At 43.7% G+C, this 23,134-nt stretch overlaps 1 protein-coding gene across 12 annotated transcripts in view; it reads left to right on the forward strand.

The window, feature by feature from the left end:
- BICD1 (BICD cargo adaptor 1) overlaps nucleotides 1-23,134 on the forward strand; it is a 305,305-nt gene that overhangs the window by 244,191 nt on the left and 37,980 nt on the right. For all 12 annotated transcript variants that reach the window (XM_082256159.1, XM_082256160.1, XM_082256164.1 and 9 more), the window contains exon 6: nucleotides 22,835-22,986. In XM_082256159.1, coding sequence (XP_082112285.1) covers nucleotides 22,835-22,986 — 152 coding nt within the window. The remainder of the gene's footprint in view (nucleotides 1-22,834; nucleotides 22,987-23,134) is intronic.

A 23,134-nucleotide genomic window follows, 5' to 3' on the forward strand; every position in this document is an offset into this window, starting at 1 on the left:
ATAATACTAGGCAATAAACAGTGGGGCGCTAGCTGCGGGGATACACCCAAGAGCTCCCCTCTTTTAGAAAAAGGCTATTCTCAACTTTTTCTAAAACATCACCTAAGTCCTTAAAACCTGTTCTGTAGTATGTGTTTGTAGCTTCAATAATGTGTGATCTTTTGGCTTGGAGCAGGAAATTAATTAACTAAAACATCCTCTGCTCCCTCTATGGCTGCCTATATATCATGTTGTGGTGTAACACACCCCTTAATACCAGTAGCCCATTTTAAAACCGGGGCCTACCTAGGGCAAATGATGTAGCCATCCCTATTACCATCTCACAAGATGCTATGTACTATGTTCAGAGTCACTTCAGGCATGCCTTTAGACCTGGACTGCGACCATCTTTGGACAAAAACTATAGGGCAAAGTTTACCACCATACTCCTGGGCAAGTACACCTGTCATGGTCTTACAATTGTCCCTTGCATAAACACAAAACATTTTTCCATGATTTGAGAGGCCCAGTGCAGGCGCTACAACCATAGCATTTTTCAGATAAATAAACGCAGTTAACATTTCTTGTGACATTTCTGGACCTGTGGTTTGTCTCAAAATGTTATTATAGATAGGAGCAGTCCGGATCCATAAAAATCAATGATCCTGTGGGCTGGCAAGACCCACTTCTTATATGACTGACTCTACTATCACCCTCTGTGAGAACAAAACCAAGATAAACAACACTTTCCTGACACTACTGTCATAATTCCTGTGACACTTTGTGTCCACATACATGTACATTTCTTCAATAAACTCACTCGCTCTGACTGGCCTCCACAGAGTGACTACATATGTTATCCACATATTGTAGCGGGACTGACCCATTAGCAGGTGTCCATCCCCTCTTGCATGGTCTGGAGAACTATAGAGCGGACAATTGAATTGTCTACTTGGCCCTAAGGCATTTCTACACCAGGTAAGTTACCTGGACTGAAAAAATAAGAAACAAAGATGGCTGTGTCTCCTCGTCCAATAGGAAGCTTGAAAAAAACACACTACTTAAACCAATCACTGTACAGTGGGTAGCATCGGATGGTATGGTTGTCAGTAGAGATGGCATATCAGATACCACTTGCATGCTATGATCAGATAAAGAACTAAAAAACTTTTTGGCTTAGTGCCAATTTTCCAAAAAACTTTTTTTTTTTCTTCGTGCCATTCTAACAAAAATCTGGCCAGAGGTTCCCCTCTTGTAATAGAGGATCCCCATAAAATATAATTTAAAAACTATAATCAGATAAAAAGTTAATCTGATTTGAAACTTTTGGCTCTGTGCCAACAGGGTCCAATGGTCACACTAATTGCGGTAACTCTTTCTGTCCAAAAATAAATTCCATAGCTATAACAGGAATAATAATATGACATTTGAACGCTTTCTTGGCAAGTAGCCAATTTTCAAGATTTTGCAGGAAGGCTCCCCTTCACATAGGGGACCATTTGCAAAGTATAATTTTTCATTATCTATAATTCTATAAAAAATAACTTCAAAATATCCTGCCGACAACGGCAATTTATATTTTTTCTAATAAAATAGTGTTTTTATTCATTATTACTACGCTCATACAAGATGGGCACAAATGTATAAATGGCAAAACTTCTAAAAAATTCTATAAAAATAATTGCATACGTATGGGAATGCTGAGACCGTTTGTTCTACGACTGTTCTGAATTAGGGAACTAATGCAGAAGTGCATTTGCAGCAGTGACCCCCCCTCTTTTCCCCTCGTGTAAGGAAATGTACTAGTTTTAAATGTATCTGACACATAAACATTTTCTGCTCGTCTGACATTACGAAGAAAACTACACCTGCCTTGGAGAATGAAACTGTGGGGTGCAGGTGTGGTCAGGGGTATTTGTAAGGTAATATTATTATTATAGGGGGGCCTATGTTGAAAATGTCCTACTCTTTTATTTGCCTCTTCTGATATCGCCCTTGAAAATGCGCCCTGACAGGCTGCTTTTCTTTAGACAGATCAAAAGAGCCAGTTGCATCGCTCTCTGTTATGGCTTTTTTTTTTTTTTTTTTTTTTTTTTTAACCTTACAAAGTTTTAGTAGCCCAATCAGAAACTTGCTGTTTTACAATTAACATGTACTGTGACTTTAAATTAACGGCAAATGTTTGAATTCTAAGACTGTGCTACTCAGCAATGACACTTAACTGCAGCCCAAAACCTTTAAAGTCTCACCCGTCTTCTGTCTATAGGCAATCGCTGTGGTCTATATCTGCGTGTTTAACCACTTTACCACCGGAGGATTTTGCTGTCTTCCGTCCAGGCCACTTTTTGCGATTAGGCGCTGTGCGACTTTAACTGACAATTGCGCGGTCGTGCGACGCTGTACCCAAGCGAAATTTACGTCCTTTTTTCCCACAAACAGAGCTTTCTTTTGGTGGTATTTGATCACCTGTGCGATTTTTACTTTTTGCGCTATAAACAAAAAAAGAGCGTTTATTTTGAAAAAATAACAATATTTTTCACATTTTTTTATATGAAATTCCCCCCAAAAAAATGTAAAAATCAAATTTTTTTTAAATTTTTGGCCAATTTGTTTTCTGCTACCTATGTTTAGTAAAAAAAATCGCAATAAGCGTATTTTGATTGGTTTGCGCAAAAGTTATTGCGTTTACTAACTAAGGGAAAGATTTCTGTCATTTTTGGTGTTTTTTTTTAACGCGTAATGGCGGTGATCTGCGATTTTTTTTGCGGGACTGCGACATTGCGGCGGACAGATCGGACCCTTGACTGACATTTTTGACACTTTTGGGGGTACCAGTGACATTTCTACAGTAATCAGTGCTATATATATGCACTGTTACTGTAAAAATGACACTGGCAGGGAAGGGGTTAATTTTATTGGAGAGGGAGGGGTTAATGTATGCCTGGTGCTTACTGACGTGTGGGGGGGAGGTGACTGTGTGACAGAAGGACAGATCGGATGTCCAGCTATGCTGAACACTCCGATCTGTCAGTCCCTGTCACTATGGAGATCCGCCCGCTGTGTTTACACACAGCGGACGGATCTCCAGACTCGATCCCCGACGATCAGGGCAGAGCAGCGGCAATCGCCGCTGCTCCTCCGCTAGCCCAACTCCCGCTGTGAATGAACACAGCGGGAGCGAGCCTCCGGCGGCGCGCGAGCGCCGCCCACAAGGGGCGGAGTCCAGCGACGTAGGTCTACGTCGCTGGACGGGATCGCGGCACTTTGCCGCAGTAGCCTCCATGTGAGCGGAGGTAAAGTGGTTAAAGACTTTCACTTTCACTTCTAATATCTCTACGTAGCTTTTTTCCTATTCTATTGTACTAATACGGGGCATAAATAAACCAATTCTCCCTGCATTTTCCATGTACTTTATATCAACTCAACTAAACATTTACTAAAAGATTTACTTGTATCCTAATATCTCTAAGGCTGGCCACACATGTCCGGACACTCTTTATCGTACAATTTTCTGTTAGATCCACCACAAACCACATAAGAGGTCAAAATTAAACATATTCATTTGCATTCAATTAGGCAGACGTTTGTACTACATAGCTGAAGGTAAATTTCAAGAAAACTGCACTGAAAATTGTAAGAAAATTGTATCATGTATGGCCAGCATCAGACCTAAACCTTCAGTATAATTTCACAAAACCATAAACAAAATCTAATATTCTCTCACTTAACAAAACATGTCTCTAAGATTTACACATTCACAAAATCACTTAAATGTATCTGGGTCCTTACACCCTCTTTATGGTTAAAAAACCCTCCTGAAAAGCCATTTGGTGTATGTATATTACACCTTATACTCCCAGGTATAGTGGCTATCAAGAAGGCTTTCCTACCATTATAGACAAACAAACAATACACATAATAAACATTTATCTTGATTTGTCTGATAACCTACGATCGGTCAGTCAATTTTTACAGTAATAATGAAACTGTCGCTATCAGGAACACTGTGTTATATTAACAGTCAGCAGGCGCAATTTTTACAAGTCATATATAATTATAGACACAGTTTCCATATATGTCAAACCAGTAATCGTGACAAATAATTTCCTCTTATTACACATAAAGTAAATTAACTTAAATCTTTACACATAAGTGACAAACCAGTTCACTTAACTTACCAAATGAACCTCCATGTTATACAAACAGATTATCATATACTTTAAATCTTACAGTTCTATGCGATAGAGAGATGTAAGCAAGAAAAGAGGTAGTTGTTTTCTACACAGAACAGACTGACATATAATATCTTTCCCTGAAAGATATTCCGGCTTCCCTGAAGCCTCCTTATATATATGTTATTATTCAAGCTTCCCTGAAGCTTCTATATATATAAAAAAATCCAGAGCGTCTCCCAGAGCCGCTCTATTATCCAACACGCTCCCTGAGCGTTTGGCGTATGGCTCAAAGAACGGAACCAGGGCCAAAAGGCCAAGTCCCACCGGACAGGCAAACAGATAAAATAAAATATCTCCTTACCCAGAGCGGTGAATCCTTGGACCCGTGATGGCCGCTCTCTCTCCGTCCCGGACGAAAGCCCCCAATCTGTAGGTGATTTCTCTTTATATTCACCCTAGATACCTTAAATGTATATTCAAAGTTAAGTCCCTGACTTAATAGCAAAGTCTAGTCTGTTCTATGCAAATAAAGCAGAGCTCTGGAGAATTATATATATGTTATTATTCAAGCTTCCCTGAAGCTTCTATATATATAAAAAAATCCAGAGCGTCTCCCAGAGCCGCTCTATTATCCAACACGCTCCCTGAGCGTTTGGCGTATGGCTCAAAGAACGGAACCAGGGCTAAAAGGCCAAGTCCCACCGGACAGGCAAACAGATAAAATAAAATATCTCCTTACCCAGAGCGGTGAATCCTTGGACCCGTGATGGCCGCTCTCTCTCCGTCCCGGACGAAAGCCCCCAATCTGTAGGTGATTTCTCTTTATATTCACCCTAGATACCTTAAATGTATATTCAAAGTTAAGTCCCTGACTTAATAGCAAAGTCTAGTCTGTTCTATGCAAATAAAGCAGAGCTCTGGAGAATGTTTTATCCTGTTAAAGAAAACACGTGCAGTCAGTGATCAGTCTAAAACATTCTTTTTTTTTTCAAAACAGTGAGGTTTATTGAAATTTTGGTACAATACAAAAATAAACCGTGCATTGAAACTGCAATCAGGTTCATAACACATTGGGGTACAAAAATACAAATATACAAAATGATCAGCACCGAGAGACAGAACAGACATAGTAAAAAACAAAACAGTAGTCAGTGGCTCTCCGTCGATCCAACCCTCGAACAGAAAATATTGATTTACCAGGGGCGGTCAACATAAAATAGTTACCCACTGCATTACCGAGCCGTATCAGGGCACTGCACCCATTTGTCCCAAATCTTGTTGAACTTCTGAGGGCACCCCCTATGTTTATATAAAAGTTTATGAAATGGGATGACACTATTAACCTCCTTAATCCACAAACCTAGAGTAGGAGGAGTAGGTCTCATCCACCTCCTGGCTATCAGTTTACGTACTATAAACAAAGTTTCCTGAAGAAATATGACAGTGGATTTGGGCATCTCTCCATCTGGGTAAACCCCCAGGAGACACTCCTTAGGGGAGAGTTGCAGAGGAGACCCCATCTTGTCATGGAGGAATGTGACTACTTGTTGCCATAGAGTCTGTAATTGGGGACAGCTCCACAAGAGATGAAAGAAGGAGGCGTCAGGGTCTCCACACATAGGACAAGAAGGGACCAAGTCAGGGTGATATTTGGACAGTCTAAGTGGGGTGAGATAAGCCTGGTGTATTATAAAGGTCTGAGTTAGGCGATCCGACAGTTTTGGCGACACTCTGCGGCACGTCTCCAGGGCATCCTCCCATTCCTCATCCTCCATGGCCCCCACACTGCGCTCCCAGCGGGTCTTAAGTGCAAAAGCCAAGGTGGTCGAGGAAGGTGTGTGAAGTTCAGAGTAGAACATGGAAATAAGGTGACTGGGTGCTGTACTTTTAACAATCTCAAGGGTGGTAACCGATTCTAGCTCAGGAGGGCCATCAGGGAATTGAGATCTATAGGCATGGGAGAGCTGTAAGTATCTGTAGTGCATGGGGCCCTGGATCGCAAACTGATCCTGCAAGGCCTCGTAAGACCGCAGACCAGTGGTCGTGGAGATATGGCTAAGGAGAAGAATACCCCTCCCGCTCCATATCGACAGGTCAGGGATGGAAAGGAACTCGCGTAATGCGCTGTTATGCCACAGAGGGGTGAATGTGTGAAATGGAGGGCACCGAAGCCTGGACGCTACCACCTCCCAGATCCGACAATAGTGGTATAGAAGAGATCTGGGGCACAAGGGCTCCGGCGAGCCCCTGACACCCCTAAGGATAACTAGGAGGGGGTCCCCGAGGGGATGAGCCCACCCAGGGCAGAGCAGGGTCAAAAAACGTTCTCTATCCGTTTTATCTATGTGAAAGAACTGGGACAACTGAGCTGCCAGATAGTACAGATTAAAATCCGGCAGGGCCAATCCCCCTAGGTTTGTAGGATTCTTGAGTTTGCGCCAGGAGATCTTGTGCCGGTTAGCACCCCAAACAAAGGTCTTGAGGAGTGATTCCATCTGCTTAAACAGCTTGAGTGGCAGGTAAATAGGAGAGTGCCATACAACATAAAGTATTTTGGGAAGGAGAATCATTTTAATTAAATTGACTCTACCCATCACTCCCAGAGGTAATTTGGACCATACTTGAATTTTAGCCTTAAGCAGAGGGAACAGGGGTTGAACGTTATCCGGGACATAATCTGCTGAGTTAGCTGTCACTTGAATCCCTAAGTATTTAATGCGGGATACACATTGTAGGGCTGGGCTTGCGGGGGTGATTGCCCGTGGGCTCTCGTCAAGCGGGAGAATTTGTGACTTATCCCAGTTTATCTGAAAACCGGAGAATCGTCCATACCGTTCAATTAAAGAAAGGGCCGTGAGTAGGGATTCCCGAGAGTCTTCCAAATATAACAAAGTGTCATCTGCATACATGCTGATCTTCTCCTCCAACGGTCCCTTACGTAGGCCTCGAATCCCGGGATGTGCTCTAATGGCCATCGCCAGAGGTTCCGCGGCCAGGGCATACATCAGGGGGGAGAGGGGGCACCCCTGTCGAGTGCCACGGGATAAAGGGAAGGCGGTCGACTGCCAGCCATTTGCCAGGACCCTAGCTACCGGGGCGCTATATAGAAGTTTGACCCACTTAATAAAATTAGGTCCAAAGCCGTACCGGTCCAGACAGGTCCACAGAAACGGCCACTCTACCGAGTCAAATGCTTTAGCCGTGTCCAATGAGACCACCACCCTGCCACCCATTCCGTCGTGCCGTGCCTGGAGATTCATAAATAACCGGCGAAGGTTAAATGAGGTGTTCCTCCCAGGCATGAACCCGGCCTGGTCCGAGTGTATGAGTGAAAGGATCACCTTGTTAAGGCGGAGGGATAAAATTTTCGCAAGGATTTTAGTGTCTACTGGGAGCAAAGAGATGGGACGGTAAGACTCCGGGGCGTGTACATCCTTGCCCGGCTTGGGAATGAGCACAATTAGCGCCTCCCGCATAGAAGGGGGTAGGGTTGCATCTTTGAATAGAGATTGAAACAAAGCCAATAATTTAGGAGAGAGGAGTTCCGAATATTGGGAGAAAAATTCAATCGGGAGGCCGTCCAGGCCGGGGGCCTTAGACCTAGGGAACTTGGACACGGCTGCTGCAATCTCTTCCACAGAGATGGGTGCCTCGAGGGTCACCAACTGGTCGGGTGTCAAAGTGGGAAAGTCAATAGAGTCCAAAAAGTCATGCATGTCAGTGCAGTCAGCGGGAGCCCTAGAGGTGTAAAGAGTACTAAAAAATGAGCGGAAACACTGTGTCACCGCAGCAGGATCAGCGATCTCATTACCCAGGTCATCCTTCAAAGTAATAACTACCGGGGGCCTATCCTCACAATGAACTAAGTATGCGAGGAGTTTCCCCGCCCGCTCACCATGTGCAAACAGATTCTGCTTCTGAAAAAACATCTTAGATTTCGCCCTCTCGTAGTCAAGTTGGGAAAGGACTTTAGAGGTCAATTTATACTGAGATTCATGTGCCGGAGTCGGGTCCCCCATAAAGGCCTGTTCAGCTTCAATTAGATTTGTCGTTGCCCTGGAGATCTCCTCGGCAGCCCGCGCTCTAACAGCCTTGATTTTGGAAATCATAGTGGATCTGGCGAACAGTTTAAACGCCTCCCACACCGCAGCCGGGGAGGCAGTGCCCTCATTGTCAGAAAAGAATTGTGTCCAGGTCCCCTCAATGTCGTTCCCATCCGACACCAAGGGGAGCCAGGCGGGATTCAGGCGCCAGGCCGGGGGAGGTCTATTGCAGGGCAAGGACAACAGTATCCAATAAGGGCAGTGATCAGACAGAGTCCGTGGGGCGAAGCCTGCCGTCAGTAACCTGGGGAGCAGGGTTCGAGACAGCAATATCAGATCAATGCGTGACATAGAGTGGTGTGCAGCCGAAAAACAGGAGTACGCGCGCTGCGCGGGGTATTTGCTGCGCCAAGAGTCGGCCAAACCAAAGCTCTCCAACAATCGGGAGAACCTGGTCGGGGACGACCCCGGCGGCACCTGGGAGGCGCCACCGGACCTATCCAGACCCGAGTCCATCACATTGTTAAAGTCACCCAGCCAGATCACCGGGGCCCCTGGGCTCTGTGCCATAAACGCCAGTCCCTCCATAATAATCACAGCAGAGTAAGGGGGGGGCACATAGAAAGCCATCAGTAGCATCAATTCCCCATAGACTGACGTTTTGAGAAAAACATATCTACCCATTGGGTCGACCTGAGATCCTAGGAGCTGGAAATGTACCGATTTGGCCACCAGTAGCGCCACACCCCTGGAGTGTGAGCTATAAGCAGAGTGCTGCACCCAACCAACCCAGGGACGTTTGAGGGACTGTTGTACACGGCCCTCCAAATGTGTCTCCACCAGAACTATAATATCAGCCCGTACACGGCGTAGGACATTAAAGACAGCCGTTCGTTTAATCTTATCACGCATACCCCTGACATTCCACGTCAACAATTACAATGCGGCCATGGCAGGGGTAGTACAGAGCGCGGAGCGGAGGCTCCCAGGATCTCAGGCAGTAAGGCCGCGGAACCAACAAGTCCACGGTCACACACCAGCGGCGATAAACGGCAGCAAAAGAGCAAATAATTATTACTTGAGGTCAATGTGCATAAAACAGAAACAGTATAGAGATTGTACCAAATATAAACCATAAACAATGGTAACACCCCAATCCCCCCTCCCTGCCCTGCACCAACCCCAACTTGTGCGGGCATGTTCCCAAACAAGTGCCTCAACCAGAACAGGCCCACATGCGACTGGGAAAGAGCAAGATCAGGAGGCCAGGGACCCCCAAGGTATGCAGCAAAAATACAGCAAAATACAAATAGAATAAACAAGGGGGCCCGGGGGCCCAGGTCCAGCAGAAGTCGCAGGGGGCAACAGGGGAGTTGGGCACAAACACACGCCTTAGCGGGTGTAGGGGGCGAAAACCAACAGGTGTATCGCTGGGTAGCAAAGCCTATGGGCAGGTGGAAGTCCATAGGAAGAGAACAGAGAAATCAGTTCCATCTGTGGAGCTAGGGCGCTCCGCCGGTCAAACACAGGAGCAATAGTGCAGGAAAATGAGGGGGGAGGGGGGGGGGGAAGGGGGATGCAAAGTCTTGAGTTCCACAGGATCTACAAAACCCCTCCTCCACCCTTGCAGCAGCTTAAGGTATAGGCCATCAGGGAGAAAGTATCATGAAGTCGCCAGGGCAAGGTGGTCAGGCTCTAGCTTCCAGTCCTTCTAGCCAGGAGATGGCGGCTTCCGGATCCTCAAAGAAGTGGGCTCGGTCCTCGCCCTCCACTCTAAGACGGGCCGGATACAACATGGAGTATTTGATATTCTTGATACGCAGTCTGCGTTTGACCTCCAAAAAGCTCTTGCGGCGCCTCTGGACCTCAGCAGAGAAGTCGGGGAAAATCGCTATTTTGTGATTTCCAAATGGAATGTTCCCCTTAACCCTGGCCAGGCGCAATATGGCATCTCGGTCCCGATAGTTCAGGAATTTAGCGATGAACGTGCGGGGGGGTGCACCCTGAGGGGGGGGCGCCCTGAGAGGCGATGCGCACGTTCCACAACAAAAGTGGGTGAAAAGGATTCTCTGCCATAAGTCTGAGTGAGCAATTGTTCCAAATATGATGAGGGGTCAGCACCTTCAGAGCCCTCCGGGAGGCCAATGAACCGCAGGTTACAGCGGCGCAGCCTATTCTCCATGTCATCTTGTTTTTGGAGGATAAGGTGTACTTGTTGCTGCAGCCTGTCTGAGGAGCTTTGCAATGGGGGGAGGGAGTCTTCCACCTCACTAATTCTGTGTTCAGCCTCACCAACTCTGTCCCTCAGCTTCTGCATATCCTGACGCATCAAAGATATATCTACCTTCACCTCCTCGATTTTAGTAGTCAGCATGGTCTGGCAAGTAGCAATCGCTTCCAAAACCTTGGATGTAGCAGGGCTCTCAGGCTCCTCCACCACGAGCGACGGGCCGGCGCCATCTTGGATCGGGGCCTCCTTCTCCAGCCTCCGGAATGCAGCCAGTTTTGCCGCAGCTTCAGAGCCTTTCTTCGGCGGAAACATGCGGAGGTCGGTGCCGCGGGTGTGCGGGAGGTGAAGGAAGGATTATCGTGCCCGAAGGGCTGCAGGATTAGCGGTGAAGGATATCGGTCCGGCGGAGCTCCTCTCACACACGTCCTCTCACATGCTGCGCCAGGCCACGCCCCAGTCTAAAACATTCTTAACTTTATTTGCAAAGCGGGGTAACTATTATACACAGTATTGAACAGGAAATACAGTTGGGAGGGGGAGTGGATACTCATGAAGAGTCAAGTTCTCACAAAAGTTGGACAATGGGTTAATACAGAATGTCCGTTAGAAATTGCAAAATACGCCTTGTCTAGATCCTATTTCTCAAAGTAGTCTGAAGAGGAAGTAGAAGGTGTTATGTACAAAGGAAGTTTAAATGTATCTTTATCTTGAAGTGTCAGAACACTGAAAAAACATATCGGATGATTTACTTAGGTCATTGTTCGTGTTAACTAAAGACTTAAAGTAACCTTAAACTGAATTAAGTCATTATAAGTCAAGGCTACATTTAAAATGGTGTGACACAGGTCAAGCATTAGAAAATGGTTGCCAGCAACTAGAGAAAGGTTCTGTCATTCTCCTTCAGGGGGTGTTCGGCTCATCACTACGGGACATACATTATATTTAGTGCATCTCTATAAATTATTTATATATACACTACCCCTCACATTTTTGTAAATATTTTATTATATCTTTTTATGTAACAACATTGAAGAAATGACACTTTGCTACAATGTAAAGTAATGAGTGTACAGCTTGTATAACAGTGTAAATTTGCTGTTCCCCTCAAAAAAACTCAACACACAGCCATTATTGTCTAAGCCGCTGGCAACAAAAGTGAGAACACCCCTAAGTGACAATGTCCAAATTGGGCCCAATTAGCCATCCCCCCCCCCCCGGTGTCATGTGACTCGCTGGCAACAAAAGTGAGAACACCCCTAAGTGACAATGTCCAAATTGGGCCCAATTAGCCATCCCCCCCCCCCCGGTGTCATGTGACTCGTTACATGGTCTCAGGTGTGAATGGGGAGCAGGTGTGTTAAATTTGGTGTTATCACTCTCTCATGCTGGATACAGGAAGTTTAACATAGCACCTCATGGCAAAAAACTCTGAGGATCTGAAAAAAAGAATTGTTGCTCTACATAAAGATGGCCTAGGCTATAGGAAGATTGCCAGAACCCTGAAACCGAGCTGCAGCAGGCTGGCCAAGACCATACAGCGGTTTAACAGGACAGGTTCCACTCAGAACATACCTCTCCATGGTCGACCAAACAAGTATGAGTGCTGCCAGCATTGCTGCAGAGGTTGAAGGGGTGGGGGGGGGTCAGCCTATCAGTGCTCAGACCATACGCCGCAACCTGCATCAAATTGGTCAGCGTAAGGTCTCTAACATCAACCAGCCCTGTAATGTCGACAATTTGGGCCCAATGTGGACATTTTAACTTAGGGGTGTACTCACTTTTGTTGCCAGCGGTTTACACAGTAATGGTTGTGTGTTGAGTTATTTTAAAGGGACAGCAAATTTACACTGTTATACAAGCTGTACACTCACTACTTTTCATTGTAGCAAAGTGTCATTTCTTCAGTGTTGTCACGTGAAAAGATATAATAAAATATTTACAAAAATGTGAGGGGTGTACTCACTTTTGTGAGATACTATATATATAGTATATATATATATATACATATAAACTGTATAATAATGATATGAAGCACTCTCATTCCCCTTATTTGAATTAGCTGTGCCTCACGTGGTTGATGTTTTCAGATAAATTTGCATAATATGTGGAGATCCTTGGCAGTATTCCACTATTGTTGGGACAATAGTTTGTTCTTTTAAGCTGCACTGCTGTTTTGCCATCCAGATGATTTGTAAATCTGTTTAGATTTATGGGCTTTGCATGCACACCTGTATATATTTTGCTTCAGATGTATTTGTGAAGTATTTTAGAAGGAATAAAATATGTAAATGTTGATTTAGACTGTATGAAGCAGTGCTGCTTGTTGTTGCTTCCATGTGCATTATGTTGCACTGTTTTTATTATGTCCTATCTTGCTGCATTTGAATTTTTTTCTTGTGCAGTTTTAAAGCTGAACTCCAGGAAAACAGTTAAATACACACATAAAATACCCATAAGAGGGGCCTATTTTACCAAAGGATTTTTGCTTCTGTCCATCCAGTCTTATGATTTACACTGCTCCACCACATAGTACAGACCTATCTGGCAGAGCAGAACTGACTGTTCTCCATTGCAGTTAAGGAACACTTACAGGCCTTGTTTCTCTCTCAGCCTGTGATTGGACAATGAAAGAAGCAGCAGTAGCCTGGTGGGATCACCTGTCTGTCAATCTGCTCTCTCCTCTTATCATCTTGTCCCTTGTGGGCACAAAAGCACGGCAGCACAACTGATTGGCTCCTTGTGCTGCTGCTTAAAGTGCTGAAGAGGAGCTTTAATGTTAACTATTGCAAAGAAAAAAGGATATAGCCCTGGGACTTTAAATGAGATGTACACAAATAGTCAATTGTAATGGGGTAGATATAGTAGCAATTTTTTTTAAGTACAAATAATGTTAACTATTGTTACATGTTGTTATGCAGGAGCATCACAATCACATTATTACAATTTCATACTATTATTATTATTATTATACAAGATTTATATAGCGCCAACAAAAGTGAGACAGTACCGTTTCAATACAATTCACTACAAGAGGGATCAGGGGGCCCTGCTTGTTAGAGATTACAAATATTCATTGGATAAAGCAATAACATTTCCCAGGAGAGTATACTTGCTTTAGGGTGACTGTGTTAACCGCTTGCCGACTGCGCACAGTATATTTACTGCGGCAGTCGGCCCCGGCCAGGCAGAGTGACGTAGGTCTACGTCGCTCGCCTGTCACTCCTTCCAGAGCCAATAGCGGGCGGGCGCGCGCCCGCTGAGGCGCGCGCCCGCTGAGGCTCGTTCACGGAGGAGTGCGGGAGTGTGACTGGCGGACCCGATGTCCGCCGGTCACACTACGATCGCCGGTACAGCGGGAGAAAGACACCTGTCAGTTCTCCCTGTGTAAAAGTGAAGATCAAACAGTTCTACTATGTAGAACTGTTGATCTTTGTTTTTACACTAGTAGACCTGTCCCTGCACAGTTAGAATCACGCCCCTAGGACACACTTAACCCCTCCCTGTCCAATACTGTTAACCCCTTCCCTGCCAGTGTCATTTTTGCAGTAACAGTGCATATATATAGCACTGATTACTGCAGTAATGTCACTGGTACCCCCAAAAGTGTCAAAAATGTCAGTCAAGGGTCCGATCTGTCCGCCGCAATGTCGCAGTACCGCAAAAGAAATCGCAGATCGCCGCCATTACTCGTTAAAAAAAAAAACACCAAAAATGACAAAAATCTTTCCCTTTGTTAGTAAACGCGATAACTTTTGCGCAAACCAATCAAAATACGCTTTTTGCGTTTTTTTTTACCAAACATAGGTAGCGTAAAACAAATTGGCCGAAAATTTTAAAAAATTTTGATTTTTACATTTTTTTTGGGGGGAATTTCATATAAAAAAAAGTGAAAAATATTGTTGTTTTTGCAAAAATTACGCTCTTTTTTTGTTTATAGCGCGTGATCAAAAAATCGCACAGGTGATCAAATACCACCAAAAGAAAGCTCTGTTTGTGGGAAAAAAAGGACGTGAAATTCGTTTAGGTACAGCGTCGCACGACCGCGCGATTGTCCGTTAAAGTCACGCAGTAAAAAATCGCAAAATAACCCCTGGTCTTTTAGCAGGAAAATCCTCCGGTGGTAAAGTGGTTAATAAACAGACAATAATCACTGTGTAGTAACCTGGAACAATGCTGGAGGAGAGCCCAGGTATAGACATATCCTGTGCCAGCTAAACGTTTACTGTCCTTTAGAAAAAATCCTGTGTACCCATTCACTGATGCCAGAGTAATTTTAAGTTGGCTCAGTAAAGCAAAGAGTAGTGTGAAAGGTGCAATAAACAATCAACTGTCATTTTTCTTTGAACTACTCCAAGCTAGTTACAGAAGTTTGTCTTTGGTGGCATCTTTTTTTCTGAGGCGGTGAGATGATAGAGTATCGTTTACGAGAAGGCAAACAGTTAACGCTTGCCGAACTCCTGGAAGATATAAAAAGGACACACATTCATAAAGCTCTGTATTCATTAATATTTTAATGATTGTTTATAGTTTTTACCCATTTCCCCTGCCAGAAACACACTCACAAATTCCCATTTTTTACATGAAAATGTATGGACTCAAGCATTGGCTTCAAGTAGCAAGAGTTTGGGGCAGATGTGGGACCATCATAATAACAGCCTGGAGAAGGATCAGAGTAGCCAGAGGGCACACCAGGCAATTGCCCGGTGAGCCCGGCCACCAGGCTGAATGTCTTAAAGATGGAATGATCAGAAAGACATCCCGCCATGTCTTTCCACTCTCCCCCGCCCTGCACACCATCTCACACACGGCATGGATGGACATGGAGCGGTGTGTCGGCGCTGTAGATATGTCATAAATACACATGTAGCAATATTTCCAGGCATGGAGCCTGAGGTGGGTCTGCCATCAGTACCGGTAACACTTCCAACACATTTAAGTTGTGAACCCAGGTGTGAGAACTGAGACAATGACCATTACGGCATCTTTGGTTTGTTTTGCTTTATTGTATTTAGGGGATGGGAGAAGGGAATGCATGGGATACTCCTCTGGCTCTTCTAGGATTAACTGGGACTTTGTACAAAAAATGCTCACTAACACTGTCTTGGTGCCAGCTGAATGCCGACCAGCTCTTCCTGACGCTTCAAATGCTGCTTGACTGAATTAGTGCTGGAACCTCGACTTTAACCACTTACCGCATACTAACGTAGGTCTACGTCGGTAAACTTTGCGGTAGTGTACCGGGATGATGCCTCCCGGTACCATGGTTTAGAGCCGACGGTTGGCTTTCCGTCGGTACCGACCGATGCGGCTCGATAGGTACCCGGGGGGGCGGGAGGGGACGCCCCCCCCCCCTCCCGCCGCCTTCCGTGGCTTTGCCCGGGGCTCCCGTCCCACCGGGAGCCCCGAGCACCCAGCCGGCACGTCCGCCGGCTGGATGGAGTCCCGATGAATGCCGGAAACGGCATCGATCGGGTCTCCGATGACGTAACCCGGAGGCGGCGTCCATGACGTCACTTCCGGGTTACTGTGTTGCAAAAGGCAGCAAATTTGAAAAACGGCTGTATGCAAAAATGCCGTTTTTGGCGTTTTGCATACAGGGAAGTGTAGTGGAGGGGTCTAGGGTCTTTTAGACCCTCGATCCCTCCATAAAGTGTACCTATCACTACATATTGGTGTCACAAGGGATGTTTACATTGCTTGTGACAGCAATAAAAGTGATCAGATTTTTTATTTTTTTTTTAAAAACTTTAATAAAGTTAAAAAAATAAATAAAATAAATTATTCTCCAGAGTCTTTGCTAAAAAAATATATATAATGTTTGGGGGTTCTAAGTAGTTTTCTAGGAAAAAATACTGGTTTTAACGCGTGAACAAAAAGTGTCCGAAATAGGGCTGGGGCTTAAGTGGTTAACTTGTTTGTTAGTTCAGAAGCTAATGGCCTGTAGAACTCTGGACTCCTGATACTCGATTTAGCTCAAAAGTCACTGAACAGCTCCATCCAACCCTTCACTGGCTGAGGTAGCTCCTTGTCACTACTTGTGCTGCTGCAACTCTCAACTCTGTACACTTCACACTGTACACTGACTTTTCAGGGCCCAAACTGCAGGTACCCCTTCTAATACTTCAGGGTCCTCTGACTAGGTACCCCCTCTAATACTTCAGGGTCCTCTGACTAGGCACCCCCTTTAACAGTTAGCTGACTCCTGGATCCCTAGAACCTTCTCCGGAGTGGTCCCCTCTGACTCTAGGCCCATCCTCATAGCTTGTTACATAGTTACATATTTACATAGTTTGTGAGGTTGAAAAAAGACATCAGTACATCCAGTTCAACCTATCATGTTTGTGTGTGTTTGCTGTTAACCTTTCATTGTATACCCCTTTATGTTGTGGTCTTTAAGGTGCCCATCTAATAGTTTTTTGAAACTATCAATGCTCCCTGCTGATACCACTGCTTGTGGAAGAGAATTCCACATCCTTACTGCTCTGACAGTAAAGAACACCCTACGTATTTTAAGGTTAAATCGTTTTTCCTCTAGTTTTAGTGAGTGGCCATGTGTCTTATTTGTATTCCCTTTCCCTAAAAAGTTTGTTCCTTATGCTAGGGTCCTCACCAGTACAGTATTTGTGCATTGATATCATATCCCCTCTCAAGCGTCTCTTCTCCTGAGAGAATAAGTTCAATGCTTGTAGTCTTTCCTCATAGCTGAGGTCCTCCATTCCCCAAATTATTTTTGTTGCTCTTCTCTGGACTCTCACCAGTTCCAGCACATCCTTTCTGAGGACCGTTGCCCAGAACTGGACGGAAAATTTCAGATTTGGCCGGACCAGAGTCTTGTAGAGTGGGAGAATAATCTCTTTATTTCTGGATAAAGTGCATTACTTTACATTTTTCAACATTAAACCTCATCTGCCATGTAGTTGTCCACCCTATTATTTTGTTCAGATCCGCTTGTAAGGTTTCCACATCCTGCATAGAAGATATTGGCATGCTTAGTTTAGTATCATCCGCAATTACCGAGATTGTGCTGGATATCCCCTCCTCTAGGTCGTTTATGAATAAATTAAACAGGATTGGCCCCAGGACAGAACCTTCCACACCTGCCCAATCCGAGTACCCCCCCAATTAATCACCACTCTCTGGACTCTCCCCTGGAGCCAGTTCTCTATCCAGGTACTCACCCTATTATCTTTAAATGACAGCACTCTCCCACAACTCTGAGTGGAAAGCCGATGCGGCTGCCTATTGCTATCATTTCATTTCCCATGTTGCTGAAAAAAAAGCTTTTTTGTAGGTCCTCTATCTTTAGGGTTCCTGACACAGGGTGTATACAACTTTGGTGCAAAGGGAGGCATATTTCTTTGACTAATTAAAGGTATATGCTGGCTTTATTTTATACAATTCTGGCTTTAAAAAACCCAACGCCCATGGAAGATATTATGAACATTCAGAGCGCTGATTTTAGTATTATACAAGATTTGCATTAGCATATTTCAGTCTAACTCTTGGCTTCGTCTTCTTTTCTTATTTGGTAATAAGTAGTTTCACTTAAAGTGGAAGTCCAGGCTAATACTTAAATCTTAACCCTGCTCCTACCTATTCTAAGCCCTATACTAACTATCCTGTAAAGGAAAGGTGTCTATACTTACCTAATCTAAAGCTGGATACACACAATACAACTTTTGTTGTTTGATTTCCTTTAGATTTACCTTCAACTATGTAGTATAAGGGCCTGCCTGATTGCATACTAATTGAAAGTGTTTGAGTTTGACCTTATATTATATGGTTTTGGTAAATCGAAAGGAAAAAATCGATTGTATAGTGTGTATCCAGCTTAAAGCGGAGTTCCTGCCTCTGAAAAGTTTTTAGAAAAAAATACCCCCAGGACAGTCAGGGCTAGTGCATTCCAGAATGGATAGCCTCTGATCTGTCCCAGGTCGCACTTACCTTTTAGAAGAAATACTTACCTTGAAAATGTCTTGTCCAGCGCTGCCATCTCAGGTGTGGGCAGCTGAAGCCAGGGCATCCTCTTCGGTGTCCTCTTCGTCCCAGAATGCCGCGGCCACAGAGGGAGGAAGTAGAAGGAAGGTAAGTATACTTTCTTGAAAAACAATGTAAGTAAAGAGAAAAAAAATCGAGACTATCCACTTTTTTTTAGGGCATTTAAAGCAAGCGTATGGCCCAAAGTCAGTTTTGAGGCCGGAACTTTGCTTTAAGGTGTTCTGGTCCAGTCACATGACTGGCTCCCAGAACCAGCTTCAGACAGCAGACAATGGATGCCCAACGGTAAGTCTATGGGTGACATCACAGCCCAGGCACTGCAGCCGTTGTACCTGCTCTTTCCTGTCCCCTGAAGCCGGCCGAGACATCAGGTGACCAAAATGGAGCACCTATAGATTAGGTAAGTATAAATATCTATCCTTTACAGGATAGTTAATATAGGGCTTCAGAATGGGGATGGGAGCAGGTTTAAGCTTAGATAGTATTAGCCCAGACTTCTACTTTAGGTTACATCTCTGACGGCGGCGGGTATCAGACCCCTCGCCTTCTCATCCACCTCGTGACCAAAGACCAAGCAATCTCACACCCTGCCGTCACTTGCGTAACAATGCCACTCTCAGCTGCACCCAGCACACAGATTGTCCAGCTTGCGGAACCACAATCTAGATGCCAGCAGAATGAGAGCGATTGTCACCGGGTTAATTAAACGATTAACCCTTTCCTGCCACCACCTCTACGTTATACTGAGCCTAGAGGATGCTCGTGGTTTGACAAATATCAATTATGACTTTAGAATAACCTTCTGTAACACACTGTCACATGACAAGAATGTTTCAGATAGGTTAGCCTAAACAGTACAAATATCAATTATGACTTTAAAATAACTGTCTATAACACACAGTAGCGCTCTTCAGGAGGCAGATTTGTTTGGGTCATGTTGCGTTTAAGAGCTTAGAGACAAAGTTAACACTTCTCAAAATAAGGTTTAATTATAAGAAAGGTTCAAAATTGGTGCGAATAAAAATATTTACAGAAAAATGGGTTACAAAGAAATAGAGGCACAATACAGCAATTAAGAAATAGGAGAATAAAAGAATCAAAATATTTGCATTAAAACGGTCCTGGTATTACCTTAGTTTCAGAGTTGAACAGGTATGTTTGGTTCCCCTTGGGCGGTGTTATGCCTTCGATCTTAGGATGAGAACTGAGAACTCTCTCAGTCCCTGTCTTTTTCTCTGAACCTCCAGGGGGTGTCACCAGAAGTACTCAGCCAATGGCTCTGAGTCTATAAACTGCTAAATGACCTCCTGCTTTGACAGATTCATAAAAGCACTCATATCTGGAGATCTGAAACGGTGACACGCTTGAAACCGATATTTCATGGTCCGGTTTGGAATGTCCTATCTTTAGACACTAAACATGAGTTAGCACGGAATAACCTCTGACCTGTACGGCATTGGATCGCTAGCTTGCCTTTCCTAGGCATGACGGTGTCCGTGCTGGGACTTAATTCGATTGGTATTTTATGGGGCACCCAAATATCTACTTTTTGTTAATATGCTATGTTCGGTTAAAAAGATATGATTTGAGCACGGATTGTGAGATGTAAGTTAACAATTTGGCTTTAAGAATGTACAAAGCAATTTCACTGGACATCTAATCTGACCCCCTGCTGTCCTTGGAGACACAACTCCTGCTTGGTCAAGCTGCTTGTGTATATTAAAGGTGTGAAAAATGTCAGCTTAGCAGGAACCTGGCATATAGTGACCCAGGGGGTCATTAAACTGCCAAAAGGCTGGAGGATGAGGCTGGTATGAATGACCCATTTGGTTTTAACACTGTCAACTAAGCTTGCAACACAAGATGGATGCTTGTGACAGCGTTTGAACTAAATGGCGGCCTGACAAACTAGAGTGCCAACGCAAGATATCATTACAACATCCTGTTCATAAGGACCACTTTGAGCCGAGAATACATCGTTTTGAGTTTAGAACATTTCACTTACAATGCTGATTTCTCAGTATATCTGATGTCCTTTGCATTCTGTAGCTGTCAAATGCCCATTTTTTACAGATTTTATTTTTCTACCCCTAAATGCCCCAATATGTTAGCTTATGTGTCTATTCATGCACACATAGGCATTTAGAGGTAGAAATCTGAATGCACAAAAATCATGTTTAGGAGAGGAGTGTTTGGGCAGAAAAAACGCATCACGTGTCTAAATGCAGGTAACATATGAACATTCATTATACTGTTTATTTATAATAATATATTGAATTTTATTAAAAATGACCTTTCCTTTTCAATCTGCAGCTGTTGTAATTTTCTGAAAATGCAATGCAATATGGCTAAATGGAGGTGTCCTGTACACAGAATGTGTACTGACCACACCCCAGAAACATTATTTCCTGCTTGCGTGATTGGCTCCCCAATTTTCTCAGAAGTCTGCCTAAGATACATAAGATATAAGTCAGATTTCTGGCATCCCCTGCAACAAAAATGTCATTTTTGGTGAGATACTTCTAATAGGAACACGTCGAAAGGGATGCAGACCCAGCAGATTTCCTCATTAGTGCCCTGCAGCTGCCACAGCTGATAGATAATTATGAAACCACTCCCATTAGACTCACTCGACACAGAGGCACAGAGGAACAAACAGAGATTTCTTCAGAATAACAAAAGGTAGGAATCTGCAACAAAGTTTGTTAAAATCCCTGCAATGTACAGAGATCACCCACGGGAATGTTTTTTTCTCAACAAAAGTGGAGTTGCGCTTTAAAGCTGTATTAAACACAAACATTTATTCTATTGCAGCTTACCAATTCTTAGATGTGATGGCTGCATTCATTTTTTTTTTTTTTTTTAGGTTTCTATCTTCTGTTGTTATCTGGTGATCCAGCCAGCATGTTGTTTTTCAAAAGTTCAAGCTCTCCAGCAGAATGTATCAGTTTACATGACTGAAACAAACCATTTAACACTGGCAAAGGTGCTTATAAAGATTAGCTTTTATTTATTCATATAAAACCTATATCCCAAAAGATTAAAAAAAACTGTTTGCTGTAATTAATTGTTCTGAATTGTGAGCTGGAGTTTTGTTTCAGTTTGTGTATTTAAATCTGCTAATACATTTAACATTACCCTCCCCCCAGACTGATAGACAGGGGTTGAAGGTAAGAAAATTGCTTGATTCCTCCATCAACACAGCCAATGTTGATGGCAGAATCCCTTCCGCTGTACTATTGTATTCTGACAGCGGGAGGTATCCCCACTGTCAGAATACAATGACCACTGCTGCCAGCTATAGCCAGAGGCAGCGATTGCATGAAAAAAAAAGACAGGCTGGGTATACTAAAGTTGATCGATAGATCAACTTCAGTACAACCAGCCTGCCCATAGATTGATTGAAATTAATCTGGCTCCTCTGGAACTGGCTACATTTCAATCTATCTATGGCTTGCTTTAGTTTAGGTAATTGACTTGGAGATAAGAAGTCCAGGCATACTTCTTAAAAATAAGAGTCCTTTAAAAAAAATTGTCCATATAGTGTATCTTTGATCAGATGTTTGAGGGAACACAGGCTTTATAATTAGAGGTCAGACATTTAAAGTGATGCATACAATTCCTGTCCGTATTTCGGCTTCAGTCTAGTGGTGTTTTTGTCAGGGGTCAGACATTTAAAGTGACACATACAGAGTTTAAAAGAACTGTGTGAATTTTTGTATGAATTTACATACCCATTCCATACTCGCTTTCTGTGAATTTAAGTTCCCAATCTGTATTGTAGTCTTGAGATCATTTTGTTGTCTCTTCACCTAAAATGGACCGCGACAGAAGCATTTGTTTTATTGTCATAATTGTGTAAATCTATGTTAATTCGTTGACAAAGGGTTTGACCAGTCTCCCCAACATAGAATCCATTATTGGTCCATTTGGTATTTAGCTAAGAAAGGGTAAGAAAGGGTAAGTCTATAAAGCTTTTAGCTAAGGTTAAACATGCTTATTAAAAGAATTCATTATTTAATAATTGTCCTTGTCCCAGTTGTTGACTAGGGGGTATGTTCCATATTTCTTCTCCCGTCTCATAGAGCAAAGGAGTGCTTGGGTAATCCTTCTATCATAGAATACACAGGCAAACACCTTAATAATTGGTTGTAGTCCTAACTGGTGAGGCCCTGTAAAACTGAGTCAAATAACTAGAGGCTACAGTCCCACTCAGACGTTCTGTGAGCGGGTTGTCCTATTTAGTTGCAAACTGACTGGAGTTTTCGATTTTGAAACAGTTGCCTTGTTTTCTGGATAGCATTTGCAGTCTTTTTCATGTATCCCAGTTATTCCTTAAGAGTTGCTTTCTTAGGGAATATCATAGCTCTGAAATAATGTTGGGACATTTTCTGTGCTTCCTTTTTTAGACTGCAGAAGTTGCACTTGCAAATTTGAAAAATAAATATGAAAATGAAAAGACCATGGTGACAGAAACAATGACGAAGTTAAGGAACGAGCTGAAAGCCCTGAAGGAGGACGCAGCCACATTCTCTTCGCTCAGAGCCATGTTTGCCACCAGGTAAGAAATCACTGGCAGAGCATCCAATGAAAAGGGTATCTGGAAACCACAGGCAGAGCAATTAGCCATACTGTACTTTGGCCAACCTGCTCCCAGTAGATTGGCTTTGTGATTTCAAGTACATTTCCACTTTTGCAGTCAAATTTGA

Source organism: Pelophylax lessonae (genome assembly GCF_965119305.1).
Source record: "Pelophylax lessonae genome assembly, chromosome: 4".
In the NCBI taxonomy this organism is placed as follows: domain Eukaryota; kingdom Metazoa; phylum Chordata; class Amphibia; order Anura; family Ranidae; genus Pelophylax; species Pelophylax lessonae.